We start from the raw sequence: 19,539 nt of genomic DNA on the forward strand, positions 1-19,539 counted from the left end.
ATATATATATATATATATATTATATATCTTAAGAATACCACAATAAGTTTCAACCTCAATACCATAATAGGCAAAGCCTAATGAATTTTATTATCAAAACTCGGTATACTATAAAACAGACATGTTTCGGCAATTCCTTCGCCATCTTCAGTGAAACGATTGCTAACATGCAATCTACTATTTAAAGGGAGTGAACAATTGTGAAGCATTGTATTTTAAATAAATGGGAATTGAAACATAGCTATTTGAACAGACATCATGACATTGCATTTTTAGAGAATCGATATGACTGTAAAGAAGAAAGAATGGCATGAATAAAGATGATAACGTAAGGATGAACATTAGAATGACAAAGTTAAATTAACATGTAAAAGTTGGTTGTTGAGAGAGGGCGTGTCCCATTTTATATGCAACGCCTCCTTGATTTTTCTTTGGCTGGCTGTTGAAGCGGAACACAATACACGGAAGCAATCTTCGTTGCATGAGCTTTTACATTGGGATGAGCTATTAAGATGTTTAAAAATGTGCGAGTTCCTGTCCGTGGTCATGTGTTCGTTAACGCACGTTGCAAGTTTCGGCCAGTTTCGCCTATATAACAGGCATTACAGCCTGCCCATGTGAATTTATACACAACGTTGAGAACGTACACCACTAGGGACAGGATCTTTCACAGAAAACATATTTCTAATTTTTAATGAAGAAAAACCAATTTGATATTTAAATCATTACAAAACTGTTTCGTTAAAGCATTATGTGAAATAACTTTAGAAAATTTACAAGTGTAAGGCAACTTAAAATAACGGATATTCGATTTTTCGTTCGTTTGTTTGTTATCGGAGTGAATATAGACAAGATATCTAGAAATAATTTTGTCAATTAAATACACTGGAAATATATTTTTTCTAAGAAAAATAATTAAAGCCTTGAGGTCACTATGAAAACCTATCCAATTATTGTTGATCTTATAAAGGTCTGTCGACTAAAGTACGAATCAATGAACTTTTGTATGGAAAAGAGCTGAATTATGATAATTTTGTATGGAAAAAATTATTTTTCCCATTTATGACCACTGCTCAAGCCGATCTATACATAATTGAGAACTATTTGTAGTTCATGTAAACAAGGTTTTGGGACACACATTGTAGGAAACCAGTGAATTGTCAGTTTAATAGAAATTAGTGTTCTTGCATCCAATTGAAATATATTTACTGGTAAGTGCAGCTACATGCAGATAGCTGCACTGATGAGGCCTGGAAGGCCGAAACGGATCTGTCTGCAGATATTGGGATTCCTTCCAGTGGATACTTAGCTTATTTTGTCATTCTGATCGGATTTTCTCTACTGTTCCGTTTTAATTTTATATATATATATATATATATATATATATATAATAGTAATATTAATAATAAGGAACTTGTAATTTCACTCTACAGGCTGTTTCATGCACTAGGCATCTTCAGGAGTGGAGGGAATTTCAAATTTGACGTGTATATGTAGAGTTGGGCCGGTGTAGATGCAAATTAGGTATTATGTGTTTTTGAGTAGGAATTTGGCACGGTGTCTGCATTTTGAAAGGAGTTCGTGCCTTTTGTTGAAAGTAGATTGTTTGTCTGCATAAACTATATGAAACTTTTCTGCGTTGTATAGATTGCATCGCTTTGTTTTGGGTGAGTAGGATGAAGCTCTATCAATAATGGACCATTTGATATTGTATTGTGTTTTGCTGTCTTTTAGTTTCCATATGAACTTTGAAAGTTCTGTGCTGTTTCTGTGTTTTGGTGCATTGAATGTGTGCTTATGATTTGTATATCGGATTTTAAATGCGGTATCTGTGAGCCCGATGTAATGCTTCGATTCTTCTTTTGTTGTGATTGTAGCTTGTAGCTTTGTAAATAATTGAGGAGGTGAGGCAGTTTCCCGAGAGTGGGCAATCTTCTTTAATCCGACAGTTGCATAGTTTGGTCGGTGCTTGTTGTTTGGTGTGGAGAAGGTGGTTGTTGTGGGCTTTGATGGTGCTGCCCATGTTTCTAACTTTTACGTTGTTCTTGTTGAACAATTTGTGCAAGGTGCTGTCTTTGTGGAAGTGCTTTTTGACCAGGTTAAGGAAAGTTCTGCCGATGTTTGTTTTGACGTTTTTGCTGAAAGGTGGGTTGTACCGTATGATGTTCCTTTTTCTTCTGGCTTTTGAGTTGTTTGTAGGTGGTTTTTCGTATTTCATCTTGTGTTGAAATCCGCTGTCCCTTAGTGCTTTTTGGTAGTCGGGGGCGGCCTTTTGAAAAGTTGCTTCTGAATCGGAGTTGCTTGATATTCTTTTATTGATTGAAGATGGGATTTGCTTTAAGATGGATGGAGGGTGGTTTGATCTTTTGTCCACGTATAGCAATTTGTTGTCTGGTTTGGTGAATGGAGCATAGGATCCGTTAGTCAGGTTGAGTGTGACATCAAGGAAGTTTGTGATCTTTATGTTTGCTTGTATAGTGATGCGGAGGTCAAAGGAGTGAAAGATGGATGTGATTTCCTTCTTCATCTTGTCACATAGTCTCGGAGATGTGCTGCTCATGATGGCGAGGCCAAATTATACCATACCTTCAATAATGTAAACTCTACAATATTTATGGATCTATAGGAAAATACAGTTACAGATTTCGTTTATTGAAACAGCTAACTTAAATACGATAACAAAATTTACACATAGGATAAATTTGGAAGTAGCTGTATCACAAATTGAATAGGCTACAGAGGTTGCGGCGTTTTTTGAATAGGAAATATTTTTCTTGTAAAATATGCCTTGGTGAATGGAAATCTCATATTCCTGCTAAACTACCTGCCTGAACACATGTACGATTTTAAAGCTGCTGTGCGCTACAATTACCTCAAATTCAAATATGAATATAGAATATTATCATTTCAATCAATCTAAATATTTAGCAATTTTTTCTAGATTTCGTTGAAATGTGTCATATATGATGCCAATGAAATTTGGTAACATATTTTAACAAGTAAGCCGCAATGAATCGATACTTTTTAGATTGATACAAATGTATCAATTCATGATTCGTAAAAAATGTCTCGAGAAAACTCGAGAATAATAGCTGAAGAGTTTTAACCAAGGAAGAAAAGATGAAAATAATCCAAGTATAATCTCCAACCGCCACAGCCAGCGAGGACATAATTGACAGAACTTAACGATGATCTACAAAAAGAAGTGAGTAACACGCCGAATCGCGATATAATAGTTATAACTGGTGACTTTAATGCTAAAGTTGGACAAGATTTGCACCTATGGAAAAATATGCTGGGAAATGGGAAATTATGGTTATGGAGAAGTGAATGAAAGAGGGGAGAAATTATTGAGCTTTTGTGCGGTAAACAACCCAACTATTTGCAACACATTATTTAAGCAGAGCAAGAAATCAAGACACTGGACATGGGAATCACGAAATGAACATCTGTACAACAAAATCGACTACATACTTATCAATACAAGTGGAATAACTGTGTAACAAATGCTAGAAGGTTCCCAAGTGATGATGTAGGGTCAGACCACCAACCTGTTATAGCTAACCTACGGTTAAAATTCAACTCAAATAAAAAGAAAGCATAGCCACAGTTATTTGATGTCCACCGCCTAAAATTTAAAGATATATTGGAAAAATATGAAATCTAAATAGAAGGAAGATTTCAGCCCTTATTAGAAGAACCCGCAACAGATGTCGAAACAGCAATGAAACAGATTTAAAATGCATTCACAATTACATAAAAAATGTGCGTGGAATAAAAAGAAATAAAAAAGAAAAACCGTGAATAAGCGAAGAGGTTTTAGAATTAGCAGACGAAAGAAGCACACTAAAAACAAAAAAGAAAAAGGATGAAAAAGTTAAATCTAGATACAATTACCTAAGCAGAGAAATAAAAAGAAAAACGAAAGGCTGCAAGAATAAATGGCTGCTCAAAAGTAGAGAGAGCACACCAAGCAACAAAGTCTACTCTACCGTAAAGAAATGTACAAGGAAAAGATCAACAAGGATGCAAACTGTAAAGGACAAAAGAGTAGCCATTCTGACTAAAAAAGACGACGTAAAAAACAGATGGAAAGAAAACTTTCAGGAGTTATACAACACAAATCATTCACGCAATGCACAAGCAGCTAGTAATGTCACAGAATAAACAACCATGAAATCGAACCAGAAATACTGCGGGAAGAAGTTGAAAGTGCCATTAAAAAAACTTACTGCCGGCAAAGCTGCTGGATATGACCGAATCACAGCTGAGGAAAGAAAGACTGCAGGCGAGAGTGGTATCAATGTCATACATAAACTGTGCAAGGACATTATGGGAAAAAGAAATTTACCCAGATGACTGGTGCTGTGGAATTATAACCCCAATCCATAAAAAGAAAGACAAACTTGATTGTGCTAACTACCGAGGTATTAGTCTAATAAGTCATACAGGGAAGGTGTATATGCTGATCTTACAAAAAAGAATGACGAAAAGAACTGAGGAGATACTATCTGAGGCACAGACAGGATTCGGTCCCGATAGATCCACAATAGATCAGATTTTCACCCTAAGACAAATAACAGAGAAATACCTAGAGAGAGAAAAAAAAAGTATTCTGCTACTACATATACTTTGAGAGGGCTTTTGATTCCGTTTGGCAAGAAGGATTGTGGAAGGCTCTAAATTTTTTTGGCTTCAATGCCAAAATTGTGAGAGTCCTAAACGCTCTATATAAAAAGGCTAAAAGCAATGTAAGAATAAATGGAGACCTACAGAGTGGTTCTGAACAACAGTTGGAGTACGTCAAGGATGTGTAATCTCACCACAACTTTTTAATATCCTACTAGAAATGGTAATGCTACATGCTCTCCATGACCAAAACATCGGTATCACAATGGTGGCGAACTCCTGAACAACCTTAGATTCGCAGATGACATTGCCTTAGTTGCAGAAACTGAAAAGGACCTGCAAATGCTTGTAGACCAAGTGCATAACAGTAGCTCAATCTTTGAACTAAAGATCAACATAGCAAAAACAGAAACCCAGGTCCTAAGACGTACATACCAGCCTGAACAACCACTTAACATAATTATAAATGGAAACCAACTTACACAGGTCAGCGAATTCAATTGTCTAGGAGAAATTATAAATGAACATGGAAGCTACCAAGCAGACATGAAACAGTGGATCGGTAAGGCTGCAAACATTGTCAGACAACTCCACCCAATCCTAACTTCCAGAGCGATCCAACTTAAAACAAAGGTAGAGATATACAATGTTTTATTGCTCTCGATCCTATTTTATGGAAGTGAAAGTTGGACAATCATAAAAGAAGATGAACACCGACTGAAGGTATTTAAAATGATGTGCCTCATAAGAATACTAGGTGTATCAAAAATGGATTGCCTATGGAACAGAGACATCAAGAAAACATCCACAAGGACATAATAGAACAAAAAACGACTGCGCTATTTTGGACATTTAAACAGAATGAAAACCAACAGATACCCACTCATAGCATTTGGGGAGATTTCCAAGGGAAAAGACCAAGAGGAAGCCCCCCCCCCCAAACGTTGGACGGACTGCATCAAAGAAGACTGTAGTAGGAATAATCTCACTATTACTAAAGCATGCAGGACAGCACAGGACATAACAGTATTTAAGAAAGTTTTGAATTGGATGCCACCGCTTAACAATTGTTAGAGCGAAATGTATAGCGCAAGGTCAAGGACAAACTAAGGTGAAATGATATTCATCTTCAATACAATTAATAGTGCACATTTTAAATTATTAGTTTTGGTAAGATGTTCAGATGAAACAACTTCATTTTATAAATTGCAATAATAATTTTATTTGGATATTGTTTTTTGTTCTTGGTGAAAATTTCTTCTTTTGATATCGGTGAGACTCTTAAAATGTATATGCTTACGTGTGATAACCAGTATACAGTAGGACCCCTCCGTTGGGACACTCCTGTTCAGGGGACACCCCTATTAAGGGGACACTTTTCCATAAAACGAGGGGCGATATATCTTTTAACACTGCGGCCAACCCCTATTAAGGGGACATCCCTATTAAGAGGACGGGGACACTTTCTGAGTGTGTCAAATAATCCCTATTAAGGGGACACTTTATTTTTTTCTATTGTATCAAATATAACAGTCTCAAAATAAGAAAAATCTACTCAACTTTATATAGTGACACATTTTGATACATTTTGAGCAACTTATTAAGGAACTTACACTTTCTAACTATTATCACCTTTCTACTGCTGTTTGTCAAGGGCGAGCTTTTTGTTAGACTACGTAATAATAATAATAATAATAATAATTTAACTGAAATTGAAAAACAAAAAGAATTTTGAATCAAGTAAAATAATCCATCTTTGTTTGGTAGTAGCTTGCTTGTATCTGTTAAAGTGGTGTTCTGTTTCACATCTGATTTGATTGAACTTTGTATTTTCAGATTTTATCAAATTTTGTTGTGGCTTTAATTTTAATTGTTCTGGTATATGTATGAATAAACTGTATTGTTCATTTTAATTAAATTGTTCTGTTGTTGTATAGTTCTTCTAGGCCTACTATTTTAATTCTCTGTTTTGGAGGTTTTTTGAATAAAATTGAAATTGAAATTAATTGAAAATGAAAATTGAATTTTGAAATTTGAGGAATAAACCAGAATTTTCTTCCTAAATCTTTGGAGTGAATATTGGAGTAATATTTGCCTACTGCATGTGTTATTTCTTTTTTCTTCGTTTTTCCTGAAATTTCGTAGGATGCTAATCCTTTCATTAACATTGCATCATTAAACAATATTTGGAACATATAAACTATTGTTTTAGTTACATTTCTGCTGATTTCAAATTATAAAGGAATTGCATTTGCATTGTAAATTATTTCTATAAATTAGTTCTAATTGTAATGTAAATAATTATGTCAATAAAAATAAATTATAAAGAATTATAAGTCATCTATATATGAAAACATACCAAAAACCCCCTACTAAGGGGACAATTTCACGTTTTTGTTAGTGTCCACAAGGGGTATCCCTATACAGGGGACACCCCTATTAACGGAACACTTTTGGTCCCGAATGTGTCCCCTTAATAGGGATTCTACTGTAGTGCTTTTCTTTCTATTTTACGTAACTGAAATAAGTAAAATTTAAAAAATATTACGATAATGGTCAATATTCAAATTACGTATCCAATAACGAATTAAACTTAAATAACAGTTAACATTATATAAAAGAAATCGACTCCTGTACTGCCTACATTGCATTTCTTGTAATTCTAACCAAGCATATATTTGAGAATCTTTTTGGAAAGTGTCACGTGACATATAGTGGGTACTAAATGTAAAGGTCAACATCGTAAACCACAGTGCGCTCATTGAAAACTGTATATTGAGAGAGTTATGATGTTTTACAGCGACCCAAACTAATGTAAAGCAGTTGGCCTATGTTTTCTTTTCTTTTCTTTTTTTTTTTGGTGATCCGCTGTCGAGCAGATCACCGCTTGTTATTGTACTGTCTTCTTTTTTTCTTATTCTTCTTTCTTTTTCCGTATTTTTGTTCGCACGTTATCTCAAAATTTCTAAGAGGTACGCAGACGATCCTTCATCGATCATTTTGGCATCGCCTGGAATAGACATGGTACGGTATTCAAGGTGACCAGTCATTTGTGACGTCAGCTACGCGCAATTTTCCGTTTTTACATTATCGATCATATCAGCCTAACCAATTGCCATTTCGAAATCGTAATTAGTGAGCATTAACTTCAGGTCAATGTTGAATGTAATGTACCCTAATTTTACGTGTACGCTTCATAACGCGCGCGCACGCGTGCATGCGTCAAAATTTCAAAATGTTCTAAATCACTTTTTGACAAACTTAGAGCACGTTTCAGGCCATTTTGAGCATTTGAAAATTCTTCATAATTTTCCACTACGCGCGCGCACTATTACTTGCGCAGTACGTATGGAAGCTAAAAATTAGGTTCTTTTTTTTACATATTTTAGGTTCCTGAAATTGTTTTCACAAATTTAAATTGTTTTCGGTCATCTTATGGCCAATAGCAATGTCGTACGTGCGCATCAAACATAGGGACCTATGCGGGAATTTGTGCCGATATACAGTGAAAATATGCTAAAGTAAGGCCTATTTTTTTATCAATTATAGCTCCTTAGGATGAAAGGTGATCCCCAATTTTTATTACATATTGTGAAACCACATGATTTTATAGATCATAATGGCTGATCGGACATTGTGACGTCATCATTTTGCCATCTGAATTCAACAAACTGAATTTTATCGATGACGTCATTTTTAAAAAAAGGGAATTTGAGCATATCTCGCTCATCCTTGGTCAATGTTTTTCCAACTTTGAGTATGTTATAGCAGAGACAATTTTCTTTCAAATATATGACTTCTTTTTACTTTTTGATGACGTCATCATGGTCAAAAAATGTTTTTTTTTCTGAACCCCCATCTTTCATTCCTCGAAACGTTGATGAGCCCATATCATCTTAACCAATCGTAATTTCTAAATCATATTAGTTGAGCATAAACTTCAGGTCAAGGTTGAATGTTATGTACCTTCATTTTCCGTTCGCGCTTTTTAGCGTGCACGTACGCGTGCGTCAACATTTATATATGCATAAAACCATGAATATTTTTATTCAGTTATAGCTCCTTAGGATGAAGGTGACCCCCAATTTTTATTACATATTCTGAAAGCACATGAGTTGTAGATACGATTTTATAGATCATATTGGCTGATCGGACATTATGACGTCAACATATTGCTATTTGAATTAAGAAATAACTGAATTTCTATTTATGACGTCATTACTTTTATACTCCTTTGAACGTATCTCGCTTATCTTGATTGATTGTTTCTCACCTGTGAGTATGTTATAGCTAAATCAATTCTCTTTCGGCCGTGTCCCTTTATTTTTCATTTTGATCACGTCAGCATGGTCAAAAAGGTTGAATTTTTAGAGCATTCTTATCTCTCATTTTTAAAAGATGTAAAAAATAGAACACAGAGAGAGGGCGGCAGACTTTATTTCGACGCTATCAGACTTATATACAGTATAAAGTATAGGTTATATGAAGGGAAAATTCGTGTGGCATTAATAACTAACAAACGGTTTTATAAACACGACAATATTTAATTTCGTGTGCCATTACTGTACACGCACACATCGTGACGTGTTCGTATGTTAAAATTTGAAAATTCTTAATATCACTATTCAGATAGTTTAAACGTTTCGGGTCATTTTCTGCATTCCAAAACTTTCTATATTTACGCGCCATACGTTCATTTCCACGCACACAGAACGTACTGAAGCTGGAAACCATGTTTTGATTACATATTTTGTGTTCCTGACACTGTATTCATATCAGGAGTCACTATTTGTGTCATTACCGTGCTCACGGGCGTCAATCCGTAAATGTACGCATGCGTAAATCTTTTAAAATGCTGAAAATTATTCTTTTAAAAAAAAAAATAGTTACAGGATATTTTAGCATATTATGAAACTTTTCAATCAGCATCGCGCGCGCTTTGTAAGGGTCAAAGTACGGCGGATCACCAAACTCGTCTTCAGTGACGAGTTCAAATCTAGTTTTGTTGTTTGTTTGTTTGTTTTTTATTTTATTTTTTATTAATGATTTATAAATACTTTGGCAACCTCTGTACATTTTATTTAGGCTATGGAATGCTGCTAGTGTACGGTAGGCTAAATATATGTAGGCCTTGCCTAGGCTGCACTGTGGGTGTTAAACCTCGACCATGGCCCGGAGCAGGGACGGAGTTATGCCTCGACTATATATCTCTGTAGTCGAGTACTGTAGGTAATAAAGTAGAAAATGACACTTAACGGTACTGGTTGCTCAACCAAACTTGTGAAACAGGCTGGTGATAATAGGCCTGGTTAATATAGTACATCCTAATTCCAGTACGTAATAATAATAATATGTCATAATGATGATCATTATCCTCGGCAGTAACTACAACATCCTATGATTAAATTTTGGATTTAAAATAACTGTAAAATAATACTCTTGCACAGAATAGCATTTGCCATGAATAATATTCTTTACTTAGGGCTCAGGCCTAAAAAGTACCTCAGCCGACGACGACTCCACTGGAGCAATATGCACGTCGTGAAGGTATCGTACCTTGACCAGAGCCCGGAGCAGGAAAGGAGTTGTTATACCTTGGCTATATATATCTTTGTAGTCGAGTTGGTAATAAAGTAGAAAATAACCCTTAACGGTTCTCATTGCTCAACCAAACTTGGTCTAGGAAACAGGTTGGTGATAATAGGCCTATTTGGCATGGTACATCCTAATGTCAGTACGTAGTTATGTCATATGATGATCATTATCCTCAGAAGTAACTACAAAACATCCTATGATTTAATTTTGGATTTAAAATAACTGTAAAATAATGCTCTTGCAACGAATGGGAAATTTTTTGTTGTTGTAGCATTTGCCATGAATAACATCCTTGACTAGGCCATATGCCTAAAATGACTCGCGACGACTCACTGGAGCAATAGGCACGTAGTGAAACCTTTCCTTTAAAAACTTCCAGGCTTTATTCCCACTATCCTTTGGAGCCTTACCAAACCAAACTGATAATTGTTTGAAAATTTAATTTTGAAACACTTTGTCACGGTTAAAACGATCATCTAGCGCTATAATTTGCGTATTTATAATGGAAGCAATTAAGCATGACTTTAATTAGCGTAATCATTGTGTAAGGTGTACCGCCGTATAAAAACAAAATATGTCATGCAACACACCTCAAACGATACGAGCTATTTACGGTCACGTAAGGGAGGTGTCAAGACAGCCCTCAATTTAGATGTTCATTGTGAGTACAAATACATTATATTTTGTTTTACTAATTAGTAAATTGTTATAATTATCATAGGCTTGATTAATGATTAATTGTAATGAAATAAATGGTGGTTATTACAAAATTGATTTTTTTTGTTATAGTGCCACCCGTGTCTGTACCTGTGCATGTGCCTGTTACTGACCGATACCATGGGAGTTGAATAGTTATGTTACCGTATATGCGCAACGATAAACCGTCGGGAAGAACCATTATGTTGTTGAGAAGAGAAGATGCATATTGAATTTTTTTTAAATTAAAGACTTTACTTTTATATTTTAACTTGCTTTGCAGTGTACTATTATTTTTCTGTTACCCCATTATGCTTCATCATTACAGTTAACCTTTAGTGTGACAATTTGGGGGCTCGTCCAGGAAATTATAAGATAGAGGCGGAGGTAATAAATGTTATTCGACATAATAATTGTACATGCAAAATACTTAATAAGTAATATACGAACATAAAGATATGCATTATAAAGTTGGTTAAATTTGCATCAATATGGCATCTCATTTGGAAGTAGAAAGGCTGACGGATATAGGTAAGGAGTTCGGGTTATCGGGAAAAGAGTTAAGAGTATTTGTAAATGAAGAGAGACAGAAGTTAAATGAGCAGAGAGATGTAGAGAGAGCACTTAGGGCAGAGATGTGGGAAGACGAAAAGAGGAGAAAAGAGATTGATCTTGAGATTGAATTGGATAAAAAGCGTGTTGAGGCTGATATAGATTTGAAAAAGGAGGCAGAACAAGTTAAAATATTGCAATTACAAATACAACTTGAACAGGCAAAGGCTGCACATCAAGTAGCCGCTAATGATACAATTATTTCTAGTTCCAAGGGTAAACCCCCTAAATTACCAACCTTTAATCCCGAAAAAGATGATATCGATGCTTACATAAGTAGGTTTGAACGTTATGCCACCACCCAGGGTTGGAAAAGGGATCAGGAATGGGCAACTAATTTGGGTGCTTTACTCCAGGGTACTGCCTTATTTGAACATACTCTTCTTCCTCCAGACGAAATTAATAATTATGATAAAGTAAAACAGGTAGTTTTAAAAGCTTATCACTTAACGGCAGATGGCTTTAGAAAGAAATTTAGAGAAATAAGACCCGAATCGGGTGAAAATGGGATAAAATTCCTTAATAGATTTAAAAATTACTTAAATAGATGGATTGAGATGTCAGACGAAAAAGATATTAATGGCATCATAGAATTATTGCTTATGGAACAGTTTTTGTCCTGTTGTTCTAAGGAACATGCTATTTTCTTAAGAGAAAGAAAACCCAAAGATTCCATAATTATGGCAAGTTTTTCTAATCAGTATTTAGAAGGGAACCCAACCTGTTCATGTCGAAAGGGGAAAGTGTCCTTCAATGAGTAGTTATGATTGTCCTAGAGTTAGTGGTCCTAAAGATAATGGTCATAGAGATAGTGGTCCTAGGGAAACGTATAGAAGGGGAGGTCCTGTGACGTATGCTCCTCGTAGATGCTACATTTGTAATCGAATTGGTCATGTTGCCCGTGATTGTTTTAGAAAGAAAAATATTAGAGCGGGGATGATAGGGAAAAGAGAAGCTGATCCGATGGGAAAAGGTAAGTGGAGTTCTTCTATAGAGAATACTTATTCTGATGTTTATAAAAAGCCTAATGATTTACCAGATGCAACTAAATTAGTATCATGTGAAGGTGACGATAATAAGATGCCGATACAAACTGGATATATTGGTAAGTATGAAGTTCAAGTTTTGCGTTATTCAGGCTGTACAAATGTTGTGGTTAATAGTGCATATGGTGAGTCAGCACAGTATACCGGGGAGAAGAAAGTGGTTATGCTTATAGCTATATAGACCCATTATTATTCGCCTACAGAGAGGTACCTCAAGAAAGCACTGGTTTCTCACCATTTGAGTTACTATATGGCCGTAGTGTCAGAGGGCTCATGATGATTATCAAAGAGTTATGGACAGGATGTCATAGACATTGTGAACAAAAGCCAGCCTATAAATATGTCCTTGATTTGAAGGATAGATTGGAACACACTTGTGCAATAGCCAAAAATGATTACATAAAGCTAGTAAACGCTACAAGAAGTATTATGACAAAAAGGCGAAACCTAGAGAGTTAGAGATAAGGAAAGAGGTTTTGGTTTTACTCCCAACAGATTCCAACAAATTACTTACGTCTTGGAAAGGGCTATTTCCTATTTCCCAAAAAGGTAAACCCTCTTAACTACCAAGTGAACTTTGGCCATCGTGAGAATTTTTTTCATAATATTATGTTTAAAAAATTTGTAAGAAGGAACAGTGAGAAGAAGGTAGATGAATTAGCGTGCATTGCGGTGGTTGAGTATGAAAAGAATGAAGAGGATGTAATTGGTAGAGAAAAGGAGCAGGTGGGGTTGGCACCTCTTAAAAGTAAGGAGAGTATCAAAGATGTAAGTGTTTGCCGGGATTTGCCTAAAAGTAAACGTATGGAAGTAAAGAGTGTTATGAAGAAGTTTTGTGACGTAATGACTGATGTACCGGGTAAAACCAATTTGGGACAACATAAGATAATACTAAATAACAATACTCCTGTAAGAAGTAAAGCATATCCCATCCCACATGCTATGCGTAAAGAAGTGGAAAAGGATATCCAAGAAATGCTGACGTTATAATATCCCCAAGTTAAAGGCCATACGCTAGTCCTATTGTTCTAGTTAATAACTAGATGGGACGAAGCGTATCTGCTGTGATATGCGTAAAATTAATGTATTTACTGTATTTGATGCCGAAACTATTCCGGGTCCTCCTGACGAGGTATTTGCAGTATTAGCAAAAGATATTTTCTTTACTAAAATCGACCTAAGCAAAGGTTATTGGCAGATACCTATGGCACCGGAATCAAAGCATTTGACGGCCTTCACTATTCATGTTGGACTTTTACTCGCGTTATGCGTAGATTGTTACAAGGGTTACCTAATGTCCATAATTACATTGATGATGTATTGATACATACTGAAACGTGGGAGATGCAAATTTAACTGCGAGACCAACTAAATGCTACATATGGTACAGAGAGGTAGAATTTCTCGGACATGTAGTGGGTAATGGGAAACTTAAACCCAAATATGATAAAGTACAAGCAATAAAAGATGATAAAAGTACATACTACAAAAAGTCAAATGAGGTCATTTCTAGGACTAGTAGGATATTACAGGAAATTTGTAGATAACTTTGCTTCTATATCCGCTCATTTATCTGATGTAACCAAGAAACGACAGCCTAATATAATAGCATGGAATGATGAGTTAGAAAGGGCGTTTACAGTTCTTAAACGAAAATTGTATTTAGGCCCTATTTTACAATTACCCGACATCAACAAAGAATCAAGGACTGATGCGGGCAACACAGGTATTGGTGCAGCATTACTCCAGGAAACGGCTGGAGAAATATTTTGTCGTTTCATATGCATGAAAGAAACTCAGTGAGACCCAAAAGAGATATTCAGTTATTGAAAAGTAATGTCTTGCAATTATATGGTGAAAGAAAAGATTTGAACCCTACCTTTATGGTAGAGAGTTTGTGATCGAAACAGTTCACCAGCCTCTCACATCTCTTAGAAAAACACAGGTGGTAAATGGTCTTACGATGGGCTCTTATTTTACAACCTTTCACATACCGAATCAGGGTCATAAAAGGAGTAAATAATGTCGGAGAAGATTGTTTAAGTCGTATATAAATTTAACATCAGAATGAGTTTGCTTGTATGAAATTAAATGTATTTTTTTTTAATATATAAGAAAGTTGATTATATGCCTACAATTGGCCAGAAAATATTTGATTTGGAATTTCTGCTCTCTGTTAGCCATATTGATGTTTATGATTGATTATATGTAGTTAAGATAAAGAAAGTGTATTTTGTTAAATGGCGGTGCATTTAACTTGGGTTGGGGGTTAATTGTCACGGTTAAAACGATCATCTAGCGCTATAATTTGCGTATTTATAATGGAAGCAATTAAGCATGACTTTAATTAGCGTAATCATTGTCTGAGGTGTACCGCCGTATAAAAACAAAATATGCTAAGTCATGCGACACACCTCAAACGATACGAGCTACTTACGGTCACGTAAGGGAGCTGTCGTCAAGACAGCCCTCAATTTAGATGTTCATTGTGAGTACAAATACATTATATTTTGTTTTACTAATTAGTAAATTGTTATAATTATCATAGGCTTGATTAATGATTAATTGTAATGAAATAAATGGTGGTTATTAGAAAATTGATTTTATTTGTTATAGTGCCACCCGTGTCTGTACCTGTGCATGTGCCTGTTACTGACCGATGGGAGTTGAATAGTTATGTTACTGTATATGTGCAACGATAAACCGTCGGGAAGAACCATTATGTTGTTGAGAAGAGAAGATGCATATTGAATTTTATTTATTAAAGACTTTACTTTTATATTTTAACTTTGTTTTGCAGTGTACTATTATTTGTCTGTTACCCCATTATGCCTCATCATTACAGTTCATCTTTAGTGTGACACACTTCTAAGTGATATACTAAATTATAGCTCGCATCCAACCCACCTTTAGTGTGACACACTTCTAAGTGATATACCAAATTATAACTCGCATCCAACCAACATTTGCAACATCTATGGTGTGATTTACATCAAAAAGGCGAAGCAATATTCAATGCACTGTCGTCTCGCGATCTCGATAGATGTAAACAAAACTTATTATCCACTATAACTCACGTGACCCGAGCCGCCGATTCGGTCTATTACGTAAAATAATGAGTAACTATTATATTTAACATAACTAACAATCTTTACCAACATTTTTCAATTTATAAATAAGATAATTATGATTGATTGAATTAGATGCACATTTGAGATCAACAATGCAATATAGATTCGGCCACGTTTATTTGAAAGGTTTTTTTTAAATTATCGAATCTAAAATAAAAGTAAAACAAAAAGACAGTATATAGATCGATATAATATTTGATCATTTTCAGAAAAATAGTATTCTTGAAAATGATCAAATAGATCTAAATGTTGAATCTCAAAATGCCTGTCTCTTTTCGGAGTTACTGTATTTTTTTGAATTTAAGACTAATTAATGGATCCTCTGGTTTTTAAAATGAAAGTATTATCTGTTATTCTATAGTTCTTTCAGAACACGACGTTTTTTTTTTTTTGATATAATGAATTTGTATCTTCAGACAAGTCATTAAGTCTACGACGTTTGAAGTTTGACATTAAGTATTGATCAATCCATAATATCTCTACTGGTCGTAGAGGATTGAACTTTGTTTTAAGTTACTCAAATACACATGTTTTTACAATGAAAATACAATGTTTTAACAAAGTGTGCTAAGAAGTTGTGCAAGTAAACTTTCACCCATATCTATATAACTAACTTCATTTAACTTATTTCTCCAGGTGACATTGGCGGGTATATGGGTCTACTTTGTGGAATGAGTTTAACTACCATGTTTGAGTTCGTCGACTTCTTACTTTGCGCTGCCGTCAAGAAATGGAAACGACGTTAATATTTATAGAAGCGTGCTTCTATTTTTTTAATAGTTTTTTCGTACAGCTCATAGAGACCACGTATTATGTCTCCAATCATGGACCTATTAATAAGTCCATGCTCCAATCATTACCACTTGTTAACGCTGTTTATTCATTCCCCTATCTCACCTAGCCTATTGTTTATAATCATGTTGGCATGACATTTCTGATCTTATACTATCTGGCTTTTGTTAGACCTTCTGTTGTCTATGCAGACACCTTCTTCAACTGAGCAATTGAGGCTTTTTTTAGGAATTAGAAAATTCTTCGCGCTTTTTGCGTATGCGAAGTTGATGCATAAAATATAATAGAGATCACAATTTTATTTAGTATATGATAGCAAGAAACGATCTATTAGTAACTAAAAATACATTTTCTGTAAATACATCATGATTTATTATTTGGGGCGAAGTAAATAACTTAATGGTTTTGATGCTAGCCTTCTAATACCAAGGTCGAGATACAAATTTAATAAGCAACATCTAAAAATTATATGTAAATACACAGCCAGAATTAGAACAAAAGCTTTCGGACAACACTAGTTCTCAGCGGCGAGGGGATATATATATACATACATATATATGTGTGTATGTGTGTATATATGTGTGTGTATGTATGTGTGTGTATATATATATATATATATGTATGGGTGTGTGTGTACGTACATCTAATGTTTGCCAATACTACACCAAATACACGAGATAATACGATATGTATTATATATATGTATGTATATCTTTAATATCATTAAACTACGTTATTGCAGCAGTCAAAAAAAATCTTGTAGTTGTTATATGATACTAGCGTTCTCTTAAATTGTATTTCTTGTACACATTGGAATATTTTAGTTAAGGGAAATCTCATTTTTTATGACCAGTGGTTAATGGATTAGGCCATCAAAATGAAGATTTTTAAATCCTTTGTGATGCAATATTTCTAATAGCTTAAACATAAACCTCAAACTACTGAAATTGGACCGATCATCTTCGCCGAACGTTTTTGGCGATAGCGTGCATTATTCGTTTTGTCTAAAATTGTGTATGTCTACATCAGGGCATGCGGAACGTTTTTCAAATGGGGGGGGGGGCACTTTTAAGATGAATGAGAATATGAATCATACAAATCTGGAATCAAATCTAGGGGTCTGGGGTCCTCCTAATGGGAAAATGTTGATTTCTAGATGGCGGGAAATGACTTTTCTCGACTTTTGAGCCAGGTGTCTAATGACTTTGTTCTTCAAAATTCAAGGTTTTCCCCCTCTTGAAAACGGTCAGGTAAACTTCCTCATACTTATTACAGTAAATAGGCCTGATATGTGTGTAAACATACATTAAAAAAAATTAGTAGTTGTGTAGGCTTTTTTCAAAGATTCCATAAGCTCCAAAGAAAAGGGGATCCGGGGGTTCTTCCCCGGGAAAATGTTGATTCCTAGATGTCGGGAAATGAGCTTTTTCGATATTTGAATTGTGTTTTAATGACTTTTATGTTCTTCAAATTTCTAATTTTCTTAAGTGTAAAAAAAAATCAGCTCACGGGTCCTGAAAAGGTAGGTCTAGAATTTTTCCCCCTTTTTTTTGGCCCAAGGGAGGGGTCAGGACCGATGACCCCCTCCCCCAGATCCGCTAAAGTGAATTGCGAGAAAATGTAACTCGGTCGGGGACTGGATAAACATTCTATTTCCCATCCTTCTCCGCCTTCCCTCTTTCTTTTCTTGCATTTCTTGATCATACAAAAATCTCCAAACATTATATATTTTTTTCCAAAAAGTGGGGGACCTGGAAAGTGTGTATAAGAGACAGCCCCCGGTTCTGCCGGCCATGTACATATTTCTTTGTACTGTAGTACAGTGCAATACAATTAATTGTGTTTTAATAAAACAAATAACTGATATGTCTAATCCTTGAATAAGATATTATAATATTTAAAGAGAAGAAATAGCGAGCTGCTTCAGTAAAGAACAAACAAATCAATGTAGTATAATAGTTTCTTTCTTTTATAAATACTAAGCAGCAGCAAATTACACAAAGACATAATCAACCCTCGTTGACGACTGTGTTTAAACGAAGTTTAAGAATGGCTATGGGCCAAACAGAACAAGCAGCTTTTCTGAAAAGATGCTATACCAGGGAAATTGTGTTTTAATGTCAATATGCGTTGGGTGTTGTACTAGTTCTATTGTATAATACTGAACTTTCTTAAATCGAGTGTTTTTACTGACGAGCTACTATTATTTTGTCATAGTGATATTCTATCTGCTAATCTAGACACTTTATTGCTACCATGTTGTGTGCATTTTCTAATAAGAACAACATTACTTCATAGTTTTGAACAAATAAATGTAATATAACATACTTAAATGTATATATTATTTTAGTAGATTTAGTCCCAAGGACGATACATTTTTGTATAAAAATGTAAGTAAATTATAAAGCAACTGATTTATAATAATATTATGATAACTAAGTAAAGTACCCAAAGAATAAAAAAAAGATATTCCTTTCTTTTTCGTTTGTTCTTCCATGAACTGATGATAGTTAATGTTTTGAAAGATGTTTTCGGAATTGAAAGTTACTATTATATTCGTCCGCTGTCTACAACTTATTAATTTAAAACGTTGTTCTTGTAAACCTGATTGTTGACGCTAATTGTCGAATTACGCACGAAAAAAGTTATGCAAAAAATAAGCAAAATTGTTCTTAACATGTTTACATAACTTTAAACAGTTTGGGGCTTACGCCACAATAGTAACAATATCATTATTTTTATTTTATTATTATTTATAATAATAGTTAATAAAAACGATGATAATTATAATACTTTTATTATTGAAAATAATAATGGTAGTAATATTAGTAGTATTAATAATGATAATAATACATGTAAATGATTTTATGATTAGATGTAAAGACAAGAAAACTCCCAAGCTATCTAATTATAAGTGATCTTATCTGATACAATATTATTATTCATAATATAAATAAAATTGTAATCATTTTTTGAGCATTTACAACATGAATTTACTTTTAAGAAGTTGGTTATTATATCACTGAACAACACTATAA

The 19,539-nt window shown here is 34.5% G+C and overlaps 1 protein-coding gene across 1 annotated transcript in view; it reads left to right on the plus strand.

The window, feature by feature from the left end:
• LOC117101457 (acid-sensing ion channel 4-A-like) overlaps positions 1 to 17,898 on the plus strand; it is a 35,084-nt gene extending 17,186 nt beyond the window's left edge. The window contains exon 7 of the mRNA XM_033241434.1: positions 16,346 to 17,898. Coding sequence (XP_033097325.1) covers positions 16,346 to 16,455 — 110 coding nt within the window. The 3' untranslated portion in view covers positions 16,456 to 17,898. The remainder of the gene's footprint in view (positions 1 to 16,345) is intronic.
• The last annotated feature ends 1,641 nt before the right edge of the window (positions 17,899 to 19,539 follow it).

This window comes from Anneissia japonica, unplaced genomic scaffold, assembly GCF_011630105.1.
Source record: "Anneissia japonica isolate Jap-2015-1 unplaced genomic scaffold, ASM1163010v1 scaffold3174_len352767_cov145, whole genome shotgun sequence".
NCBI lineage: Eukaryota > Metazoa > Echinodermata > Crinoidea > Comatulida > Comatulidae > Anneissia > Anneissia japonica.